Here is a 20578-nt window from a genome sequence, read left to right as displayed (position 1 = left end):
AACTGGCCAATAATTTCAACATCTCCTTGGCAAAAACAGACCCTGCAAGGCAGTCATCCCACCTGACAGCTCCGGAGCAGAGGGGTGGGCTGTGCAGGGAGCAGGGGCACAGCTGCATTCACAGCAGAACAGCCTTTCCCAAGCCAGGCACTAAATGCAATTACAGGGAACAGAAAATCTCAAGTAGAAGATAAAAAAAACACGTTCAAAGTCTGGAAGTAGAGTGTGGGGCAAGGCTGGGATTGTTTGGAGCTGGCCTCCTTTCTGCTGGCACCCACTGCTGCAGACACAGAGAGCAGCGCACTTTAAAAGCTTTTTTTGTTGTTGTTCTCCATATCCATAGGGAGTTTCAGTTTTGGAGTTTAATCTTCAAAAGGTTAAAGCCAAGGTAGTCTTACTGCTAAAATGTGGCTTCTTTGTCACTAAAGTGCCATATCTATGGGAAATTTACTGTGCCATGGGAAGAGACACTGCCTAGCATAGCCAAAGTCACTACTGGGGGTAAGAAAAACCCATTCAGACACCTGGATGGGAAACAAGCCTAATCTAGCAGATATCACCAGCAAACTTATGCAAAGTACCAGAGATACAAATGCTGATTAAGAATTTATGAAGGTAAAGATGTTCCTTAGAGAGACATCAGTCTCAAGAAACTCTGACAGAAGCACAAGGACAAATCATTCATCTTAGCCTGTGGCAGCAGTTGCCTGCTACCAGCCAGCTGATGGGGACATCAGACCAAGGGCTTGTGCATCAGAGAAGAAGGAAAACTTGAATCTTTGCTCTTCGAAGGGCAGTGCTGGCTGGAGTCAATCACCAACCACCAGCTGCTGGTGCCCCAAGGACCTGTCTACCCAAGATCACGCAAAGTTCCTTTTCAGCCTCCAGTGCAAGAGTCCTCCCTTTGACTTCCGCCTGGGCAGAGGCTTGGAGGTTGCAGAAGCAGACAGGAAGTGTATGACCCATACAAAGCTCAGCAATGACCTGGAGCTATGGAATAGGCACAGCAAAATGCTTTAAGAAGAAGAAACAAAATCACAGCCCTAGGGAAATACAGGAATCAGAGCTACTGATGGAATGACAACTCACAGAAAGTACCTCTTCCTCTGAGGCCAAGTCACTTGGGACATGAATTGCCAAAGCCCACAGCTGACCTGAAGTTCCAGAAAGGATCTCCTGGATCTGCTTTAAGGCATGAGGACTGTGACTCCAGAAGCACCACTGAAACGTTGGAAAGGTAAGATGGAGATCCTTTTCTCTGACTTGCTTCTGAGCATCTGCCACACTGCTCCATGAACAGCCTGGAGAGGGGGGGTGTGTGCAGCTCAGCCTCCCTGAGGTTCTGAGAGCAGTCCTGTGGTGTAGCTGTACCAATGTCCCTGGACTTACAGCTCCAATAACCCGGCCCTCCAGCCCTGTGGGGAGCCACACTGGCAGATGCCACAGCTCTGTGTGGTTCCTGAGAGCACCAGGGGAGGGGACATCCAGCAGTGCACCACTACTTGTACCTGAAATGGATCGTTTCCTTCTGAATCCCTGTGGGGGACCAGTCTCTATCACAGGTTTCATCTTTGCAGTCATGAGTTATCCAAATCTGTTAAAAAAATAAAGGAATATTTGATCCCTTGAAGGGCAAATTTCCCAATTCACCATATGAAATAAGCTGTAAAGCAGCAATTCCTTTGATTTCTCATTTCCTTTTATTTTTTCCATTGATCTCATCACATTCTCTTATTGTCTCATCTTATAGAGAAAGGCAAGAGGACAGCTAATCTGTTTTCCCTCTGCTCTTCTTAATGTCTCCTTGATTTAAATTCCTGTTAACTTTTAGGCACCCTGATCTCTGAGAGTATCCATAAAGACATAAAGACATCCACATCTAGAAAATTCTGCTGCTCTGAGACTTCTCTTCCAAGGTACTGAGCTCTGGGATGCTCTCAGGATTGGGAAAGACACTTCTATAATCCTTAGGAGGCATCAAAAGAGATGCTGGCTGCTGAGTTGCTCCAAAACTTTCCTTGGGACAGTGCATTGATCTGACACAGGGGATGAAGGACAGAGGTGGACTTCACACCCATCTTCTCCTTCTAAAGGTGAGCTGCTAGCACAAAGCCAGCCCCATCCACAATGGGAGCAACCTTGGGTGCTGATCCTCTCCTGCAGAGCTGAGGCTCCAGAGCACCAATTCTGCTGCCAAATCACTTTAGCAACAGCTGCCTGCCTTTTCAGAAACAGCCAACAGCCAGGAGAGGCTGCCAAAGCCTTTGGAAGGGATCACAAGCCGGACATATTTTTGTCCTCAAGAGTGAAAACGGCAAAGCCCTGGATTTGGGGAGGACACCAAAGAGCAGGGGCTGCACCACCAGTTTTCCAGTCCCCAGTCCCAGCCCCATGCCATCACTGTCTTTGGCATTTATAGACTTTATCAGCCCTGTCTTGCTGCCTAGTTGATTTCTCATTTAATTTCCACAGCAAAAAAAAAAAAAGCATTGTTTCTTCACCACATCAGTTTTGCAATGTGCCATCTTCGTGTGATTCTTTTTGGATTGTTAATAAGAAACCCAAGAAGTTCACTTCTACCTACTCAGGGGTATGACAAATGGGTCACTCAGGGCTATGCAGCAAAGCACAGCATGAATTTTCTGTGCTTTAGCTGTTCTTCATGCAGGCACCATCATCCTGGCCAAGCAGGGAGGGGTTAGCAGGGTGTAACGAGGAGGGGGATGCTGCACAGTTGTCCCTGCTCTTCCCTTGTGATGAGCTGCAAGCCTGGCCAAACCACCCTGCTCCTAGGGAGCGATGAACTCCAGAATATGTGCTGGCAAAGTGGGCCCGTGGAGTGCTTGGCCCAGCTCTTCTGCAGCCCACCCAGACCACACATGAAGAAGAGATGGGTGGCAAGGCACAATCATAGCTGAGCATGTAACCAGGTGGAAAACTTGAGAAAAGTGGGCAAATCCAGCCTGAGGGGAAGTTCAGAGCAATGAAGAACCTACTGGTTATACCACTGCCAGGAGAAGAGCACAGCTTGTCTGTAGCAGTAGGATGTCTCTTGGTTTGCTTGCAGAAATTCTGGTTTATTTGCAGAATGAACTGATTTTCTTAGGAACACTATGCATAACAACTCCCACTTCCCAAGTGCTATGGTAATTAAGCTTTTATTCGAGTAGATAAAATAATTAACATATTTATTACTCAGAAGAAAAAGATCCTTTTTTTTTGATTGATTGCAGCCTACTAATATTCCATCAAATATTCAAAGTCTCTATTGTTAAGCCATTAATTTTATTTATTTTTAAAGACACTACATATGTTTCCTATCCCAAGGGGAGGGAAAAAAATCAGCATATGAAAAATTCCCATCATTACTAACACACAGCTCAGCAGAAAATGAGCAGATAGGGAGCACCCTTCATGTCTGCAGTAGAGTGGGCTTCATTAAGCTTGCAAGGGAATTTTGCACATTACAGAAAGCACTGAGGGGGTGGGAGAAGCCCTGCAGAGCTTTATGGGCACCTACAGATGTCGTGGCTTTGTGCCCAAGCCAGGCTCAGTGTGTTGCAGTGCTTGGTCCTGGCACTCCCATCCTTGCATGCACCCCTCTCCAGTGGCACCCCGGGCACTCCTGCACATCACCATGGGAGAAGCTGTGATATGATTTCCCTCCATACCTAATCACTCTATGATGATCATTTTTAACTAATGGCTTTAATTCTTGGTGCTGGGCAGTTTTGTTGCTGTGGTTACTCTGGGCAAATGTAAACAGCTCCCGGTCACCAGGAACAAGCACAAAAACAAACCTCTCAAAGGCTGCCAAGAAGATCTTCCGTTGAGTGCTGTATCCACACACCCACAGGCTTTTGGGTGTTTGGTTTTTTGGAAAGATGAAGCCACAAGTCCAAAAGAAAAAGATGCCAGAAGCCACCAGAGAGAATAACCATGGACCACATCGAGCTAATCATCATGTCTTCCCAGAGGGGCAGTCACCCTTCCCAGTCATTTCCTCATGTGTGGGATCCCCAGGGCAGCTCATGCCTGGATGTCACCCCCTGGGTTATGAAGCAGGACTTGAGGTGCAGCAGAAAGCTGGATCTGACACCATACATGGCTCTGCCTCTGCAATTTTGTATGTATCAATCATTTTATGTCTTCATCTTTTTGCTTCAAAAGCCCTCCTTACAGACAAGGGAAAAGACCCTCACTGCAGGGTTTTTAGAAGGCCTTGAAGAGCTGCAAACACGGCCCTACCAGCAGATCTGCTGTCACCACTGCAGTGGCCATCACCCTCCAGGCACTGCAGCTGCCCCCAGAGTGCCAGCAGGGCACACAGGCTCTGCTCCTGCCATTGCAGCTCATGGTAAATGGCCCCATACACACCAAGCAGTGCTGGTCTCCCCCCACAGTCTGTTTCCTTATATTAAGGCCCTTAAAACCATTGCAACGTGGACATTTCAGCAGGGTCCTGCTCAACTGTTCTCCTGAGGGGCTCTCATCCCATGGAGCCAGTGCTGGAAGCAGATGTGCTGAAGCCTTTTCCTGCCATTCCTGGAAACGTTTGAAATTATACCCAGTTCTAGCAAGTTGCAGAAAGGAGAAGTGACAAGAATGGGTTTCTTGCTGTCACCACTCCCCACCTGAGCAAGTGCTCACCTGGGTTAGAAACTGGATCACTGGATTAAAACTTTTCAGGTGTTGATCTCATTTGGTCCTATTGTCTTGAAAAAATAAAACAGCTTGTGGTGTTTTACACTGAACCTTGTGGTTCAGTTTTCCATGTTCCCTGTGGTTTTGAAAATGGATGGCTTGGCAGCAGAGCCACTCCTTTTGAGAGAAGTGGCATTAATAGCCCAGAGAGGCTGTCTATAATTCATTACATACAGTGACACCATACTCTGTCCCTAAAGCCTTTCACTGGAAAAGCTGGAACCTGCAGATGACCCAAAATTACACCACACACGCAGAGGTGTGATCAGCAAATCAGGATGGCACAATGTGTTTCCAATCCTGGGGCAAAAAGAAGGGTTTTCCTTCCAATTGCTGATGTGTTCTCCAGTGCTGTGATGTTCTAACTGCACACCTGGGCACTAACACCATGTCCTCACCCCAGTTCTCAGTCTGACTCAGGAATCAAAAAACAACTGGGACAGGAACAGCACACAAACAAGGACAGGGCCATGCCCGTCCTTGTCCAACCATCTCTCATCCCGTACAACACCATGGAGACTTCTCAAGGCTTTGGTCAGCACTATCAGGAATGTGAGTCACTGAGATCAAACAAATTGCCTTTCTTACCTTCACACTATTCCCCCCACATTACAGCAAGCATCGAGGTGGACGCTAAAGAAAGCCACCCATTTCGTGTGATTAAGCACAAAATAAATACCTACAGCCAGTCAAGATGAAATGCCTGTTAACAAAATTGTGTAAAGTGTAAGCTGTGCTTGCACATAAAAACCAATGGTAAGTTGTAACATGCAAGGAAATGAGTCAGTAGGAAATCAAACACAACTTACTATTTTCTCAATGTAACAAGTCACAGTTGGGATTAATCCTTTTGTGCATATCTAGAGGTGACTCTCAAATCACATACACAAAGAGCCAGTTCTCCCTTTTGCCATTTTATTACAGCCCTTTTTAATGATTCATGACAAAGAGCTTCAAAGAGCTCCAAGCCATGACAACAGTCCCAGATCTGACCTCCTTGTTCTCATTTCAGCAAAAAAATCCTCCTCGGTGAATAATTTAGGTTTAGGAAGAGAGCTGCCTTAAAACTATTCCCAAGGGAAGAAGTAGTGTCTAGAATTTAATCTCATTATGGAAATAAAAATAAAAATAAAATATCAAAAGAACACAGTGACTGCAACAACAATGCAAGCCTTATTTTGCAGAATTCATCAATTGTGAAACTCCACAGAAGGGAACACAGCTGTTTTCCCTGAAATATGTTTCATGTTTCCAGAGACCAAAGATGAAATCCAAAACTTTGCCTTTCAACTTATGATAGATAAATACATGCAATGATGACACAACTACTGTTCAGGGCTATTGAGGAAAGAAAAATGTCATTTAGAGCTAGAGGTGAAAACATGGGCTTGACCACAGGCTGCAACACATTCTCCACTAAGTTCAGCACATTGGGAACAGGCTTGCGACAGCCTCCCAAAACCTGAGGCAATTCACCCCGACTTCAAGCTTGGAATTGAGTTTTATACTTCCTCTGTTGCAAGGGCTGACGGCTCATACAGGATGGTTGCAACACCAAAAAGGAATAAAAAAGGAAGTGCAGCACCTAGAAAAAAAAAAAATGCATACAATACACATTACATCTGTACACCTCTACCTTAATGCTGAAATTTCTAGTGAGCATTTAATTCCTCCTCCAAATTCCTGACATGATATGCAGGGATTTTGCCACTTCAGTTCTAATGTTTAATCTTCTCCTTGACGAGCTGATAGGGATATTCTTAGACATTAAACTCAGATGAGCCATTCACAATTTGCCTCAACAGCAATAAGTAGCTTCTGTTTCATGGCCATTTTGCAAAGATTTCTCACCATGACGAGCACCTTCATCTTCCCTCTATGAAACACTACAATATTTGGAAGGACAGTTAATCCAAATCATAGATTGCCCTGAGCTTGAAATAACCAGCATAACCAAAGGCAGCTGAACACTGAAACATTTCTAGCAATAGGGATGACTGGAATGGTGTACATCCTGGTCCCTGGGATGCAGATGAGCACCTAAAGGACACTGTGTGCTGGTTTAAGAACTTGTGTGCACTCCCATCAGGAGGAAAAGCCTCACCTAAGGTCAGGTCAGGGCATGGACCCCACCCAATCTTGTTTGAGCACAAAGACACAAATGCCCTTGCCCTAGCAGATTTAACAGCTCTTCTGGAGCTCTCCCATTTTGCCACCACAACTATTTATTTTGGGAGCGAACTACCCCATTCCAGTAGCTCCCCCTTCAAAGGGCAGCGTGCATTTGGGGATTGTCCACATGTCTACAAGCACAAATATTTTGCTCCAGCTCAGCTACACTTTGCACTCAACAATGTATGATTTCTTCTTCCAGGTGGATAAAAATGGTGAGGATTTTGCTTCAAATGGTAGTCCCTTTGCTAAAACTCTTCTTTCTTATGTAGGAAGAGTCGACCACTCATCCATGCCCTCCATTTCACAAATCACCCTTCCAGGGTGCAAATCACCTCTGGTGCCTGTGGGTCTCATCCTCAGAGGCCAAGCCAGGCTTCAGCCTTGGTTTTCTAGAGAGCCTTATGCTGGGGCAGAGGCCTGAAAAGATCAGAGGATGAGGTGAAATGAGAGTCCTTTCAGCAGCAACAATGCCTCTCCAATTAGCCAGAGGGAGCAGGTGACACGCTCTGTGCACAGGTACAGTGATGCTCCCTGGGGACACACGGCTCTCTGAGCATGTCCCATCTGCAGAGCTGAGGACAACAGCAGGACCCTGGTGACTGTGTCTGCTCTGAAACCCTTCCTTTGTGTGGGGCAAAACCCAAGCCCTGATCAATTACTCTGTGGCTGGGTGGCTTTGTGAGGTCTGAAAGGGATGCTTCAGCTGCTTGCCCTGAGCTCACCTGGCCAGCCCTCCACAGCCTGTGGAGCACTGGCTGCTCATCAAAACACATTTGTGAGGCTTAGCAGATCTGCTGGAGATACCCCAGGCACCCCAGTGTTTGCTGAGCAACTCAGCATATGATTGCATAAAGAAAATATATCGGAATTATCAGAGTTTCTTTTGGGACAGGACTCTAGTGAATTCTATATCTGTTTCTTTTTACTCAAATAATTTGCTAAAACTTCTTCTGTGATTGTCATTTTAAGATAGAGCAGGTGTCAGAGGCAGCTGTACGTGGCCACCAAAATCTGTCACACCAGGCAAGAGGCACCTTTGAGCTCTCAAAAATAATTACTGTCAAAAACAGTGCTTGGCATAAAGACACAACTACTCAGGCACACAGTGATAATCACCATATGTGTGCACACACCTCAAATACATTATTTCTACATGAAATCTGGAACTAAAACAGCAGTTTCCTTACTCCATACTTAATAAACTTGGCTCTTTCAGCATGAGAAGAGTCATACAAAAAGATGGGATTCACTTGTGGAAAGCACGAGAATTTCCTTTAATTTTACTCCAGCCTGTACACGAGTTCCCGAGTTTGGGGAAAGTTCAAATTGCCGTCAGCTAAAGCTGCACCCAAATTCTTATTAGCAGAGGGGGAGGGAAAAAGATTTTTCCTTACCACAACTTTCCCTGAGGCTGTTCCTGTACACAGTTCAGAGAAAGCTGCAAGGAGGGAATTACCCTAAAATGCAGCAGGGAAGGATTACAGCTCTGGATATGGGTGCTTTTCAGCCAATTCTCCCCTGTGCCCAATGAGCATCTTCACCACCGGCCGAGAGTATTCTGAAAGCCTTTTGTACTCTCCTTGGGTTTTGGGGGTGAGTTTTAGTGGGTTGTTTCTTTTGTTTTATTTTTTTGGTTTTTGGGTATTGGGGTTTGTTTTTTGTGTAAGAAATAGGGAATTTATTTGAAAGGTTTGAACTGAGACCTTCCATACCTCAACTACCTGTTTTCATCCCAGGTTCTGGAACAAACCTCTTTCTTGAGTCCTGTTGGCATTTAATAACACAGCCCACAAACCATTCCTAGCAGGGCACAGTGAGAGCCGCTGGCGCTGGGCTAGAGTTGTGCAGCAAAAATACCAAAAGCACAACAGAAACTGTATCATACCTTCCCCCTCCACTCCACCGTACCAGCAGCAGCCTCACAACCCCAAACCAGGCTTTTCACCCCAAAAGCTCCATGCCACGTCAGCCAGTGCCCCCAGCCTTGTCCCCAATCCGCAGCCCCCGGTGCTCCCCCATGGCAGGCAGGGAAGGGAAGGGAAGGGAAGGGAAGGGAAGGGAAGGGAAGGGAAGGGAAGGGAAGGGAAGGGAAGGGAAGGGAAGGGAAGGGAAGGGAAGGGAAGGGAAGGGAAGGGAAGGGAAGGGAAGGGAAGGGAAGGGAAGGGAAGGGAAGGGAAGGGAAGGGAAGGGAAGGGAAGGGAAGGGAAGGGAAGGGAAGGGAAGGGAAGGGAAGGGAAGGGAAGGGAAGGGAAGGGAAGGGAAGGGAAGGGCGGGCTGTTCCCGGCATGTCGGCACGTCCCGCACGGGAGCCGGGGCCAGGACGCTGCAGCTGCCTGCACAACGTGCAGCCTGTGTGTGGTAGGGCTGTGCTCGCAGCCTGCCAGCAGCCCGGCCGGGAACGCAGCGGGATGGCCGCTGCCAATGGGAGCCGGCAGGAACGAAGCCATGTGGGAAACTTAAAATGCAAGTGGAGCTGGGAGTGCGTGGCGAGTCCTCCCGGGCGCTGCCGGGGCTGGCAGGGCGGCTGGTTGCGGTTCCGACCCGGGGAGGGCTGTGCGAGCGGGCAGCGCGGCCGGGAGCGGGGCTGGGCTGAGCCGCCGACCCGCAGAGGCGTCTGCAGTACGCTGCTGTGAAGGGGATTAGACCCCACTCTGATCTCCACCCGTTTCATTTAGATACAAATCTGCAATCTGGATTTGAAGATGCTCTTTTAGCTGTTTCTGAAATCAGAAACAGACTCTTCAAGGCAGGAGGAACATCTATTTACATCCATGAAGTTCCTGCGTGTTGCTACCCTGTTCTTCATGGAGCAGAATATCGTTCGAATGTTCATTAAAGCAACGATAAACCGAGTTTATTTCCTGAAACCTTCCACATGCTAAACCCACCTAACAACGCTTTTAGGAATATTTTTCCCCATTTGATTCACTGAACTTTCCTTTAGATTTAGAAGCCTGTTAAAGCTATAAGAAATAACATTTAAGTCAATCTGTGGCAAAAGGTGACACTCCTTCCCAGGTGAGACTTCTTCAAATCTTATTTCCAAGGTGCATGGGAATTTCCGCCGAGCGCGGGCATCCCTGGAGCGCTCACAAGTGGATGGTTTTCAGCTAACAGCCCCATTCACACGAATACACACTTCACCCTCCCCAGCAGCCCTCCGCCGATGGGGAAGCTCCCAGCCGGGCAGGGGCAGAAGCAGCCGCCCCATCGGCTGCGCTCCCAGCGGGATGCTCGGGGCGGGGATGGGGGACGTTCCCCCCGGGGTGCCGGTCCCCCCTCCCCGCCGGGCTGAGGAAGCGGAGGGAGCCGTGGAGTTGCTGTGCATATTAATGAGCCGGCAGCGAGGGCAGCGGGAGCCGCTTTAAAGGAGGAGAAGGCGCGGCGGCGGCAGAGCGCAGGCAGCGCCGGCAGCCGCTCCGCCGGGAGCCGCTCCGCGCCCCTCCTGTGACCCACCCGGGACGGCGGCACCGGGGACACGGACCCCAGGCCAACAAACACATCCACCCCCGGCGTCTCCTTGGGTACCTGCTGGCTCACAATGAAGCTCCTGACAGCAGCTCTGCTCCTGCTCTGCATCGCGATGTGCTTAGCCAGCGCGGAAGGTAAAGCGGTTTATTCTGCTTATTCCCATCTAAATCTCTTTTCCCGTAATTTGTGCTTGTGTCTTGATAGACCTGGTTTGGGTAGAGCTATCCCTTGCACGGTGGAAAGGTGTGGTGTGCGGAGTCTGTGAGTAAGGGAGCTGCAAATTAGGTAAAGGTGAAGGAGAGGTAAAATACAAGGGATGAAGTTGTGTCTTCATTTGTGCCTTCAGTGCAAGGCAAAGAATTCACAGTGGGGCAGGTCATGCCATGTACTTCGTTATTCAGGAATAGAGCTCAAGCATCTCCTCTGAAACTGAGGGTGGTTTTCAGGGCAAATAGAGCAGAGCTCTATTCTCTATTTCAGGGTGTGAGGTGGTGGCACAGTCTGCGTTTTCTGCTGTGCACAAAAATGATAGTTAAAAAATACCCAGCTTTTGTCTGGCTATGACTGCACCACGGCTTCCATGCAAGGAGAAATTACTCAAAGTCCTACAAAGTCCAAGTGAGACACAAGTGAATGAAAGTAGCCCAGACATGCACTTGCTTGCTCGCTTTAAAGCGAGTTCTGACTCTTTCATTTCCTTTTGTTAAATACAATTATATTTAATCACAGCAGGTGCACTTTTAAAAATCTGCTATTTACAAAGTCCCAGAGCATATGTAGCGCTTTAAAACATATTTCCCAGAGAGTCACCGCCTTTTCCTGGTATATACCAAAGGAAAAAAATCTCTTTTTAAGATCAGCAACATTTTAAAAAGTCATCTTTTCCCACCAAGGCTTGAAAGAGCAAATTGAAGTTTTCCTGGATGCACACAGGCTGGAGGGGAAGGACGCTTGGTATGCAGGAAGCTTTGCAGGCGCATGAGAAAATGCTTTCTCTTGTAGGCGTGAAGTGCAAATGTTCAAGAAAAGGTCCTAAAATAAGATTCTCTAATGTACGAAAGCTGGAAATAAAACCGAGGTACCCATTTTGCGTGGAAGAGATGATTATGTAAGTTTTCCTTCATTTATTACTTTCTGTTTCTCTGTCAGCTGAACTGCTTCACCTTATCTGCAAGTTCCTTCTTTGTTCTTTGTTTTCCTCATGCCCTGGCATGCTAATTTCTGGGCATAGCAATTTGCTGCATCAGATTTAAAATTTTTTTAAAAGTGCAATTCTGACCAAAATCCCAGGTATCATTTTTGACACAATTTTTTTTATCAAATATGTTTTTCCAAAATGGGTAGCAGTAAAAAGATTATCACTAATTCAAGTGAAAATAGGGGGAAATTCCACTCCAAGCTGCCTGATACAACACTCAGAACTATTTACTCAAGTTATTCTGAGCATGCAGAATAAACATGAGCACAGTTTGGTCCGTGGTGGTTTCTGAAAGGAAGAGTTACCCCAGTCTGCATGGTACCAGAGGGATCTCCTTTACCTGCTGGGGTTACTCAGCATGTAATAAAATTCTTTCCTCGCAGTGTCCGTGCAAGTCAGGACCAATGCTGCTGTGAAATCTCAAACTGATGTAGTGGGTAACCAAGCTGAGGCAGGTACAGGGATTTTTTACATAAGTGGCTAAAAATGGAGAGTTTCTTTACGTTTTAAATATGGATGGGTTTGGCTTTTTTCCTGTCCTCTTTGGATATCATAAGATTCCCCCAACAAAGCACCATTCACCCAGCTCATGATGCAGCTGGACAAGAGCCAGAAGGGCAGATAGTCCAAAAGAACTGCACCGAGCCACGTAAGAGGGGGAAAAGTGTCCCAAGGTCAGCCACAGCCCAGGACACTAAGGAGTGTTTGATCCAGCATTGTGCTCCCCCATGGAACCCTTGGCAGTCGCTTCCCCACGGATCCCTGCAGGCTGCACACCCCCTCCAGCACCCTGCAGTGCCCACGGGCCGGGCACCGTCCCCCTGGCACAAAAACCACGGGACACACCACCGAGTGCCCACATGGAGCTGGCTCACCCGGCTCAGCAGAGGGCTCTGGAGGAGGAACGGAGATTCAGGGTTCCTTAGGCTTCCTCAGAGCCAGAGCAGCATCGCCGTGAGCAGCGCTGAGCTCAGGGAGCGGCACACCCACACCTTTGAAGCCCAAACCGGCTGATCGTGACCTGAACAGAAAAGTTCTTGCAGGGCAGCCCTGCCTGAATCAGCTCCTCACAGCTTTACTGTGTTTGCTTTGACCCTTCAATAGTAAAATGATGTCATAGCGGGACACTAACTCTTGGCATCCCACTCCAGTTATTTGCCCAAAAGCAGATGGTGACCAGGGGGTATGAAATAAATCTCATTAATGCAACATTTTAATTTCAATCAGAAATCTGAGAAAGCAAGAAAGCTATGTAGGAGCAGTTGCTTTTCCAGCCTGACAGGGCAGAGGTTGAGCAATACTATTCAAGGCTGAAAGTTGTCCTGGGTTTGCAGCAGCTGCTGGGACAGAACTGTCCCATCACTGTCTCATCACTGGGGGTGTCTGTTGGGCAGGCAGGGCAAGCTCGCTGCCATCATCACTTTTCCAGCTACCCTGATGCAGCCTGAACTCAGCACTGAAAGCACTGAAATTAATATTCTGGGAACCAATTTCTCCGGGAGTCTCTGGACACGGCACAGAGGAACCAAATTCCTGAAACTGAGTTTTTGTTGCTGCAGTGATCATCCAAAATGCGTTGTCAAAGCTGCGTCCCCTTCTGCCTCTTTAAAAGCTCTCATATAGCAGAAACATGATATAAATTATGTTGGAATGAGAAACAGTGGGTATGGGGAGTGCAGTTAGGGAGGTTTTGGCCATAACCCCCAGCAGAGCTGTGCCACAGGGTAGGAGACAGTTAAACTGACTCCTCAGTCTAGTCAAAACCTATCAAGATTCATGGTACACAGCAGTAATTGTGAGTATCTGTTTCCTGGAATGAGGGGAAGCAGAAGAAAACAGGAGGGGAGTTTAACTCCTTCTACCTGAAATGTTCTGAAACACCCCCAGCCATGTTTTGCCCCATGCCAGAGTGTGGGGATATGTCAGGCTGAGAGCTGGTGGGAAATGGCTCACAGCAGTGCCTTTCTCCAGGGGCAGTACAGGCAGTTCCCACACCAGCCTGGGATGAAAGGACCAGAGCCAGGATCCCTGAGGCCATGGAGACAGGGAATCTGTAGGCAGAGGTGCAGCCCCTCCATCCCTGCAGATGAGATGTGTGGGACACAGGGTGCTGGGGTCACAGATTGACTTGGGGTGTTTATCACTGCCCTGGAGGCATGAACATACTGGGGAGAATTTTGGCACAGGGATGCTCAGACACCAGGGTGAAGGCTCAAGCCACCAAGCCCTGGGCAGCAAAAGGGGCAAATCCCACTGGAGGAATCTTACTGGAGGTGTAAATTCTTGTGCTTCATCCCTTCTCCACCTCTCAAGCTCTTCTTGCAGCACATCCAGGCAACTGCTTACTCAGGCAGAAGCCTCCACAGCACCTCTTAGGCACATTCCCTTACATTTGTCAGACCAGCATCCCCAAAAGCAGGTCCAGGTCATCTCAGGGTGCCCAAACATGCTGCCACCAAACCCTGCATCCTTCAGGGACTTCTGAGAATGGCAGAGGACCATGGGGCTGCCTTGGGAACATTTCTGCTGTCCATCCTCCAGAACAAAAGCAGAAAACCTACGTGTGATGTCAAAGCAATGCATCTCAGCCTGAGGAAAGAGCCAGTTCTCCTGAGAGGCAAACCATGGATCTCTTCCTGCTGACACTGCAGATGGGTAAATCCAGAGTGTCCTTCACTGCTTCTGGTGCAAATGTAGGGCTTGCAGCTTTTCAGAGGTGTTCCTGCTCCTCTCCTGCAATTCAGCTTGTCCATCACTTTCTGCAAATGTCCTCTGTTGTCTGTCAGAAGAGAGAAATGCAAGTCAAGGTCTGGATCAGCCACGGCAGACAGCACAGCTGAGGTGGCTGCTGCATGGAGAAACCCTGCTCTGCCCTCACATCCCTTAAAACTCACATCATTCAAAGCTACAGGAGAACTCCCCTTCCGAAGCACACACTGCTCTCAGAGGAGTTGGCTGAGGACACCCTTAGAAAAGAGCTAGTCCATAGATTTTAGCATTGAGCCTTCCCTTTCTGATACCTGCAGCCATTAAAAGCTCTTCCATTGCTTCCCCATGCACTGGGGGAAACTCCACATCCTCCCAGAAAACAACCTGGAAATTACACCTTAACATTTTGTGACCTTAGCTGGAGATGAAGCAGATAAGAGGAGCAGGGAGGAGGGTTAATTGAATGGAAAAACCTATTTGAACATCTTGTAAAACTTGAAATTGGAATCTGATTCCACTCAGTTCAGTTCATGTAAGCAGCACATATTAATTTGTGAGGTACCAGGAGGGTGAGATGGGAAAGTCTGCAAGGCATTTTGTCTTTCTTTCTGAACCAAACCATAGAGTAAGCCCTCCAGTATACACAGGTATTTCTGGGTTTCTGCCATCATTATATTCACATCTCTGGCAGCATTAAATTAATTCCACTATAGGGTTTTAGTTAAACCAATGACTGTTTCTCCCTGTTACAGATGGTATTTCCAGAAAATTATTAATTCGAATACAAATTGTCATTGTGGGTTGGTTTTTGGATGTTGTCTGGGTTTTTTTTTTAATCACAAAATAAAAAGAAAACCAGAAAACTGCTCAATTTTGAGCCCCAAAAGTGGGGTGGTCTTGATGTTTCTGGAAAACTGTCCTGTTGGGACCCAGCTCCAGATCCCTCATGTCACCTCAGCTGTGGCAGCCTCACTGAGCCCTCCAGGAGGGAACCTCAAATGATGAAAAGACTTTTGCCACGTTTTGTCTCCCAGCATTCTTGGTCCTGACAGTAAGGGGACCCCAAACTGGCAAGGAGAGCAGGATCAGGTGGGGATCAGAGGCTGAAGCCCCCAGCGCTGATGCTGAGGCTCAGAGTGGCTGTTGGGCACACAAATACTCTGCCATGTGCAAGCATTTAAAATACTACAGAATTAAGGAAAACAATATTAAAATAATCAGTGAAGCAGTTCTGATCATTTCTCTTGGATGAAGTATTGTTGAGTGTAATGGAACTGTCTCCTCAAGCAAAGTCCTTGTGGTTGCCCGAATGAGCCCTAATTAAATTAATTAGGCTCAGAAGATGATATCTAACACTTAGGCAGAGCAAACCCACTGATTAAAACCAGCAGGAATGTTTTCATCTGGTACAACCTCAATGCCCTGCACTGAGGGAGAGCAGCTGCTCTGACCTTACCCAGCAAACTCAAAATATCTGAGTTTATCTCTGTGCCATAAAGCACAGAGCTGGAAAACCCTTGCCCTGCCCTGCTGGGTGAGCCCCCTGGCACGGGGTGGAGCAGGGGGCATTGTCACATCCCTGTGACCTGTCCCTTGCCTTGCAGTGTGACACTGTGGACGCGGGTCAGGGGGGAGCAGCAGCACTGCCTCAACCCCAAGCGCCAGAACACCGTGAGGCTGCTCAAGTGGTACCGGGTATGGAAGGAGAAAGGCAGGTGAGTCCCAGCTTGCTGAAAATGGGGGAGGATCTTGGAGAAAAATCAGGCAGCTAGCAGCATTCAGAGGTAGAAAAAATGGGAAAATGCACACGCTGGCAAATGCTCCATCCAGCACAGTGGATGCATTTCGTTACCAAAATTACAAATTTAAATGGGTGTTCTTGCTATTAATTATTTCCTGCCGCACGCACTTCTTGCTTCTATTTTGGCATTAGGCTGTTCTGACTAGAAATAGTAATTATTTTTGGTTAAAATATTCATCATCTGACGTTCTCAGTTATTTACATACACTCACCTCCCTTCTACGGGTAAAAATCCAAGATGAAAAGCTAAACTACTTTCACACAGTCACGAGAAAAGCAGTCAGGAGAGATGGAAAGAGTCCCACACCTCAATCACACCACCTCATCATCAATACTTAATGACGCAGGTATTTGCCAATTTTAACTAGCGCATCATTCCCAGAAAAATGATAATTTTCTGATAAAAATCTGACAGCTTCTTCTTTGTAAAGAGGGTTGGGGTATTTTCTAAGTCATAGGCAGAAGGCAGAGAGTGAGACATGAATTCCTGATGGCCAGTGGTGATGTCTGTCCCCATCTGTAATTAAGGGGAGCAGCCCAACTCCTGCCATACCTCCAGCCTCAGACAAGAAAGAGCCTTCATGCCCAGTACAGGTCCAGCAAACCCTCATCCTCCCCATTTGGTGAGGAATTTGCTCCCAGAAGTGAGCTCAAGTGAGGGCAGAGAGCAGCAGGCTCCTCTCCCTGCAGGTCCAAGAGTGCTAGCAATTGGCCCCGGTGGTGCCCAGGCCATGGCAGGGCACAGCAAGCCCCTGGCCATCTCCCCAAATTCCTGCCAGCTCCCTGCATCTGCTTCACAAACAGAGCACGTGGGGAAGCCCTGGCTATTGCATAACCACACATTTACACTCTTCTTCTGTTTCTTTTCTTTTTTTTTTTTTTTTTTTTTTTTTTTTTTTTTTTTACATAAGGCCATCATTAATGATGAAGGATGCCCAGCCCCAGGCTTGTGCCCTCAGGAAACACACAGACAGACAAGCCCATCAAGTTGTGCTGTCAGGAAATAATCTAGAAAAATGAAAGAGAATAATATTATCGCAAACAGATATTGTGAACACATTGTTTATATACAGCTCATGATAAGCTTTGACATTTGTATCTCAGATAGGGATTTTCCAGCATTTAAAGAGAATTAGTAGATGCGGATTTCTTCATGTAATTTACCCAGATTATCGTGGTGGAGTTTGTCACTCCCCACATGCCTCTAAGATGTGACAGTGTCAAAGTGCAACACTCCTCCCAGATGATTTATGGATACAAGTAGCAATCTGGTGACTGCTGAAGTCAATAACTTCCTTTCCAAATTACTCAGGCACAGGCTAAAAGTCTGGTTTTTGGGGTTTTACTGTTTTTGTGTTGTTATTATTTATTATTGTTATTTGAAATGGAGTTTTCAAATTCCTAATTTAAACACCCTGCTCTCGGCTCTTCTTTTGTTTAGGGTTTATGAAGAATAAGAGAAAGTGGTACAAGGAATGGAGTGGACTCCCTCGGCTGGTATAGGACTGAGCTCTACAGAAGATTATTTCTCTCTCGCAGACATAAGACACAAATTCTATATTATTATAAAGCACTTTTTACCAAGGGTCAGTTTTTACATTTTATAGCCGTATGCAAAAGGCTTCCAGATTTCACAAGCATCTGTTGCACTTCTGATTTCATACCCGTCTGCTCCGTACTGAAGTTAGGGAAACACATGCTTTTCATTTTAAAGAAGTACTTTTGGGAGTTTTTTTGGTTTTAATTATTATTCATTCATACTTCACTGTGATTGCAATCGGGCTTTATAAGCTCACTAGGCACACAGAACTGTTTGTGACGGTGTTGTACAGCCAGGACCCTCACCCCTGGCACTGGCAAAGCTTCAGGCTGGGGCTGCTGCTCGTGTTTGCAGCCTCCACTCAGTCAGGCAGAGCAGGGACCAAAGACGAGTTTGCTGGGGAAGATGCCACTGAAATGCTGTGGCTGTACCTGCAGAAGTGAGGTCCCTCAGCACCTCGTCAAGTGAGCGTGAGCATCACTCGTGTACCTCTTCTTTCATGGACTTGAGGTCTTGCTGCAAGGCGAAGCGTCCTGTATCTCCATTTAACCTCCCATGCATTAGAAAGCATTTCTAACTCATTTTTATTACTAAGAAAATATGTATTTTTTTCCAGCTGAAGCACTTAAAGAAAGTTTGTGGCTTCAGTACTGAGACATCTTAAGCTTCAGGACTATTGTGTATGTTTTCCTAGATTTGTAGCAACAACAGGAAAAGCCTTTAAAACGTACATTTTTATGAAAAATATGATAGGGCAAACATATAAATACCTATGTATGTTTTAGTCAGAATACATCATAGTCATTATTTTGAATGTAATACTTCAATGTTAAGCAGTGCATTCCTCTTTTTATTATAACAAAACTACCTTTTCATTTGTAAATACACTATAGGAAGTCTCCCTATATTATCTCGCTGTATAATGTACTGTACTGCTAAATTATCATATGCTATTTAAATGTTTGAAATATTTAGAAAGTTGCATGCAGATTTCATATTTCTTTCTAAGACAAATGAAAAACAGTAATAAAAAAATATTTAAAAATAAATACTACAATTGTGTGTAATTTTCCTTAAGCCATCAGGGAACTCCCGCCACTTTCAATCGCTTGGTAGCTGAATTGTTTTTTGTGGGGGGGAGAAAAGTAGATCAGAGAAGCTGATTAGAGACAGGACATCTTGATGACACTGGAATTAGAAAACATTATTCCAGTACAATTTACTTTCCTTTCTCATTTTAGAATTTGGACTTTAGCCAAACACTGAGGAATGCTGTGACATAAAGAAGGGCGATGCCATTTGCCTCTAACCACTGTTAGTGTTGTGTTAAGTAAACATAAATCAACAACTTCAGTTCACAGAAAACCACATAAAAAGTGATTTGGACAAGATCTGGGTTAGATTAGGGACAGTCATACAACAAAAGTCAGGCAACAAAAACCTGTGAGCCACCACCTCCTCTTCCTGCCCAGTTTCTGCCCTAGCCCACAGGGAACAACTTTGCACCCAAGTGCAAACACTACATCCTCCCCAGATAAAAGGAAGGCAACAGCTTGGATGGCAAAGCCAGCAAGAGTTTAAACACATGAAAAGCTCCTGGTGCTCCCTAACCAGCCCTGCTGGCCTTCCTGCCTGCTCCCAGCTGTGCTGGGGCAGCTGCACTGGGGCTGCTCCCGGGATCAGCACGAACTCAGTGACAGCAACCTCATCCTGCAGAACCAGGGCAATGCCTGGCCTCAGCTCAAGGCTTTCCTTTAATTCAGACAGACAAAATAGGGGGAAAAGTAAACATACTATACCTATATATAGCCTAAATTACTGAGATAAGCACCTGGCAGAAGTGGAGGAGAAAGAGGATTTCAAAGTAATTTCCTATTCTGCAAAAGGATGAAGACCAAGTTACAGATATCTATGAGTAAAAATCTGGAGAAATATCCCAGCATATTAAAAAAATTAAATCTCTGGGGATATCAACCACAGGGAGCTGTTTCTGGCTGAGCATCTGAACCCAGTCTCTGGGCAAACCCAGAGCTGAGATTGAGCCAAGGCGCCTCTCTCTTTCCTTGAATCACATTTTCACAAACCAGTTGTTTTACCTTGAGAAGATTTGATTTCAAAAAATGTTTCATTTTATTTAGTGACTACTGGGCAATATATTTCCTGGGAAAATATTGATATGGTTGCATAAGAGGTGGTTAAATCCACTGGGAATGGTGTGCACAGCTCTGACTGCCCAAGCACAGGACTCACTGGCTCATACTTCACAGGACAGAGCATGTACAAACGACTTAGCTCAGGTTCATCTGGAACACTCAGGAACAAGAACTAAAAACTTAAAGAGAAAAAACTGACTCTGGGCTGGTTTTCCCAAGCCTGTAAGCCTGCATCTCCAGGCAGGGTTGTTCATTTTCCAGGAACAAGAGGAGAATCCCTTGCTGTCCCTGATATGCAGTTGTAAAGGGAAATGCTGCATCAGAAGGTAACTGCCACACACAAAGCATCAGCCACTTTCCCTCAGACTTAAACATCTCTGCTAAAGCATTTAAATAAATATAATATACATATGTATATGTAGGTACTTCCTCCACCGAGATTTGGCAGCAATCTGAAGGTTTGGTTTTGTTTTCCCCAGCAGGTTTCAGGCTGTGAAGCAGCAGGAGACCCTCAGTGCAGCCCCCCTCACACACAGACCATACATTTGTGCTCTCAGACTGAAAGTGAAGCTGCTGACCTATGGTCTGAGCACACACCAGCCAGCCGTGACTGCTCCCCAGCTACCAATTCACCTTCCCAAGGGTCTGAACCTTTGCAGGGGAAGCAGGAGCCTTGCTTCATCCTGGGGTACAGCAGCAGGACACACGGACCCCACAGCTCCTTTACTTGCTGCACCACAGGTGTGTGAGCCCATCCCAGAGCCTCCAAAGAGGGCAGCGGGCAACTGCAAATCCAGCCTGCAAATCTGCCCCCTGGCACCCTGCAG

At 46.6% G+C, this 20578-nt stretch overlaps 1 protein-coding gene across 1 annotated transcript; it reads left to right on the top strand.

Moving 5' to 3' along the window:
* The first annotated feature begins 10271 nt into the window (after positions 1–10271).
* Positions 10272–18647, top strand: CXCL14 (C-X-C motif chemokine ligand 14). Its single transcript, XM_021549474.4, has 4 exons — positions 10272–10484; positions 11353–11458; positions 15862–15972; positions 17500–18647. The coding sequence occupies exons 1-4, from the start codon at positions 10421–10423 to the stop codon at positions 17513–17515; spliced, it is 297 nt and encodes a 98-aa protein (XP_021405149.1). The 5' UTR covers positions 10272–10420; the 3' UTR covers positions 17516–18647.
* The last annotated feature ends 1931 nt before the right edge of the window (positions 18648–20578 follow it).

This window comes from Lonchura striata, chromosome 13, assembly GCF_050655825.1.
Source record: "Lonchura striata isolate lonStrDom1 chromosome 13, ASM5065582v1, whole genome shotgun sequence".
NCBI classification, from domain to species: Eukaryota; Metazoa; Chordata; class Aves; order Passeriformes; family Estrildidae; genus Lonchura; species Lonchura striata.
The sequence above is the reverse complement of the archived record's forward strand: the minus strand, read 5'-3'. Positions and strand labels throughout refer to the sequence as shown.

Bases quoted from the DNA above. Each gene is read 5' to 3' on its own strand.
- CXCL14 (XM_021549474.4), top strand. From the start codon at position 10,421: ATGAAGCTCCTGACAGCAGCTCTGCTCCTGCTCTGCATCGCGATGTGC. The intron at 10,485-11,352 runs GTAAAGCGGTTT...TTTCTCTTGTAG, and splicing joins GTGCTTAGCCAGCGCGGAAG to GCGTGAAGTGCAAATGTTCA. The intron at 11,459-15,861 runs GTAAGTTTTCCT...CTTGCCTTGCAG, and splicing joins TGCGTGGAAGAGATGATTAT to TGTGACACTGTGGACGCGGG.